Raw genomic sequence first — 2,753 nt, 5'->3', positions numbered from 1 at the left:
GCCTCCTGCACAGCCCCTCCGGGGGATCGAGCCCCCAACCTGGGCATGTGCTCTTGACGTGAATCGAACCCTGGACCCTTCAGTCCGCAGGCCAATGTTCTATCCACTGAGCCGAACCGGCCAGGGCCCTTCAGCGAATCTTTCTGCTCGTCCCTGCCAATCTCCATCCCCAAGTCATGTCCAGCCCAACCCAGGGCCCAGGGCCTAGTTACTGAGCGCAAAGCCACAGAACCAAGAGGCCGGGGAGCAGCGGGGCTGGGAGGGCGGCGGGGACCAGGGGGGCGCCGGCGTCGGAGGGGAAGAGGTGCAGCTTCTCGAGGTCCGGCAGGAAAGCGCGGGCGTCCTCCAGTGCAGCCCGGGCGGCCACGGTGAAGTTGGGGTCCCCAGAGATGAGAACGTCGAAGACGCAGGACTGGAAGTAGGCGTCTTCCACCGGCAGCCCCTCCTTGCACAGCCGCCGGGCAGCGTCCGCGGGCAGCGCCCCCCGGAGGCCGCGCTCGGCGGGGGACAGCCGCTGGCTCGGGGGGCACCCGCCCACGCAGAGCTGCAGGTCCTGCTCGGCCGAGAAGGCGCGGGCCACGTCCTCCGCCACGCGGATGGCGAAGGAGAGCTGCCCGGCCGCCTGGCGCACGACCACCGTGGTGCCGATGTAGGCGGCCCGGATCTCCACGTGGCTCCCGGGGCTCGCCGAGCGGATGGACAGGCTGGAGCCCCCCGGCCGGTCCCCGCCGTTGACGGAACCGTCTTCAAAGGCGGCGGGCAGGTTGCCCACCTCCGCCTGGTAGACCTTCTGGTCGATGCACTCCTGCATGTTCTTAAAGATGATGGTGAGCTGGGGGGCGAGAGGGGGGCGGTTCGCTCGGGGCCGGGCACCCTCGCCCCGCAGCCAGGCCTCGGACGGGCTCTCCTGCCAGGCCTGGCGGGGTCCCCCATCTCCCCCATCCCCATCCCTGCTCAGCCCCCTCTCCCCTTGGCCTCAGCCTCAGCAGCTCCCGCAGGGGAAGGAGAAGCCCCCTCGCCCCAGGGCTCTCGGCTCTCCCCTCCGCACTGTCTGCAGTGGCTTTGAACTTGAGTGGACCCCCGCCCCCCCCCCCCCCCCCCAGGGACAGGGATTCGCAGGAGCGGTGTCCGCAGGACGGAGGCTGGGGGGACGGGGGCTGGGAGCCTCGCCCGGGGACAGCGGCGCGGGGCTGGGCGCCGGGAGAGGGTCCGGGGAGCGACCGGGTCCTGACCTTGCGGGTGGCGGTGGCGTTGGCGCCGGGGGCCACGGGGGAGCTGGTGGCCTGGACGAAGAGGAAGTCGTTGTCCAGCAGCGGCCACGCGCCCCGCACCCGGCACGTGTGGAAGTGATGGTGGAAGCTGCGCACGTGGGGGTCCCCGAAGGAGGCGCAGTGCAGGAAGCCGGGGGGCCGGCCGTGCAGCCGGGCGAAGCGGCCCGCGTAGTCGCAGGGGTCGGGGGCGGCGGGGCCGGCGGGGGGCGCGGGGCCGGCGCCGGGCAGGGCGGGGCCGCGGGCCGGGGGCGGGGCCGTGGGGCCCTGGCGGGAGCAGTTGTGCTGGATCATCAGGTCCTCGATGCCGTGCACCGCCGAGTGGAAGGCGAGGTCCCCGCGGCAGGTGCGCGCCGTGCGCCGCGTGCACAGCGCGTAGGAGCGCAGCGCCCGGCAGAGGCCGCTGGAGCCCCCGGCGCCCCGGCCCCCGCCGCCGGCCCCTCGGAGCGCCCCCGGGGAGCCCCCGCCTCGGAGGCTCAAGGTGGACGACACGTACTCCGCATTGCAGCGCAGGATCTTGCACTGAGAGTGAGCTGGGGGCAGACGCGGGAGGAGCGAGATGGTGCGCAGAGCCCCGCTCGATCGGAGTTTGCCCGCCCCCCCCCCCCCCGCCCCACATCTCCTCAGGGGATGCCAGCCCCTCCTGAAACCACTGAAGGCTCCCAAGGCCCAGCCCCCAGCTCCCAGTGCTGTCCTCGCTCAGTTTTGCTCAAATGGATGAGCCCGCTGTAGCTCTCCCCTTCCCCCAGCGGAATGGGAAATAGTATGGACCTGCTTGAGAGGGGGTGACCCCTGGCACCCATTCTTCTCACTCCCTCATGCTCACATGCCCACCCTCGAGAGCAGCCTGCCTTCTAGGCCCCCCACACCCTTCCCTAGCCCCTCCTTACCATATCCACAGAGGAGCAGCAGGAGAGTGAGGGTGCTTAGAGTCGGGGGACTGCCATGGGGGGCCCGGGGACTAGGGCACTGGCCAGGATCCCCCATACCTATCCAGCCAGGTCCCCGCAGGCTCCAGCTCTTCCCAGCGGATGGCTGTCCTACCTAGTGGACGTTGGCTGGCCGTCCTGTAAGAGACTGGGCGTGGGGAGAGAGGAACGTCGAAGGCTGTTCTGGATGATGTGAAGGGAATGTGAGAAGGTCAAGAAAAGGGTACACAGACCGGAGTTTGGGGAGAAGGGGGCTCCCTGGACTGTACGTGTGGCGGTTAGACCTCCGTGCCCTGCTCTGTGGCCACTTTCAGGTCCCTTATGCAACACCCCTGGGTGGGGGTGGACGGAACGTTGCGTGGCCCCGGGGTGGGGGGCAGAGTCCACTGTGTTGCCCCATTCTGAGCTACCAAAACAGCAGAAATGTCCAAAGCGGAGGAGTCATGGGGACAGATCAGATCCAACCGTTCCAGTAGGTTCCCCAATGGAATTATAGGTTCCCCAATGGACTTAGGATCTGAAAAGTGCTTCAGAAACATACCTCTAATTTGCCTCT

The 2,753-nt window shown here is 69.0% G+C and overlaps 1 protein-coding gene across 1 annotated transcript; it reads right to left on the bottom strand.

Annotated features, from left to right (window-relative positions):
• Window positions 1–208: 208 nt before the first annotated feature.
• On the bottom strand, window positions 209–2,255 carry HJV (hemojuvelin BMP co-receptor; the record flags this gene model as incomplete). The annotated part of the gene is made up of 3 exons (XM_081113103.1): window positions 209–832; window positions 1,233–1,801; window positions 2,159–2,255. 3 exons carry the CDS (start codon window positions 2,253–2,255, stop codon window positions 209–211), a joined length of 1,290 nt encoding a protein of 429 aa, XP_080969229.1.
• Between the last annotated feature and the right edge of the window lie 498 nt (window positions 2,256–2,753).

Source organism: Myotis nattereri (genome assembly GCF_964212035.1).
Source record: "Myotis nattereri genome assembly, chromosome: 18".
In the NCBI taxonomy this organism is placed as follows: Eukaryota; Metazoa; Chordata; class Mammalia; order Chiroptera; family Vespertilionidae; genus Myotis; species Myotis nattereri.
This window is presented reverse-complemented; position numbering and strand designations above follow the sequence as displayed.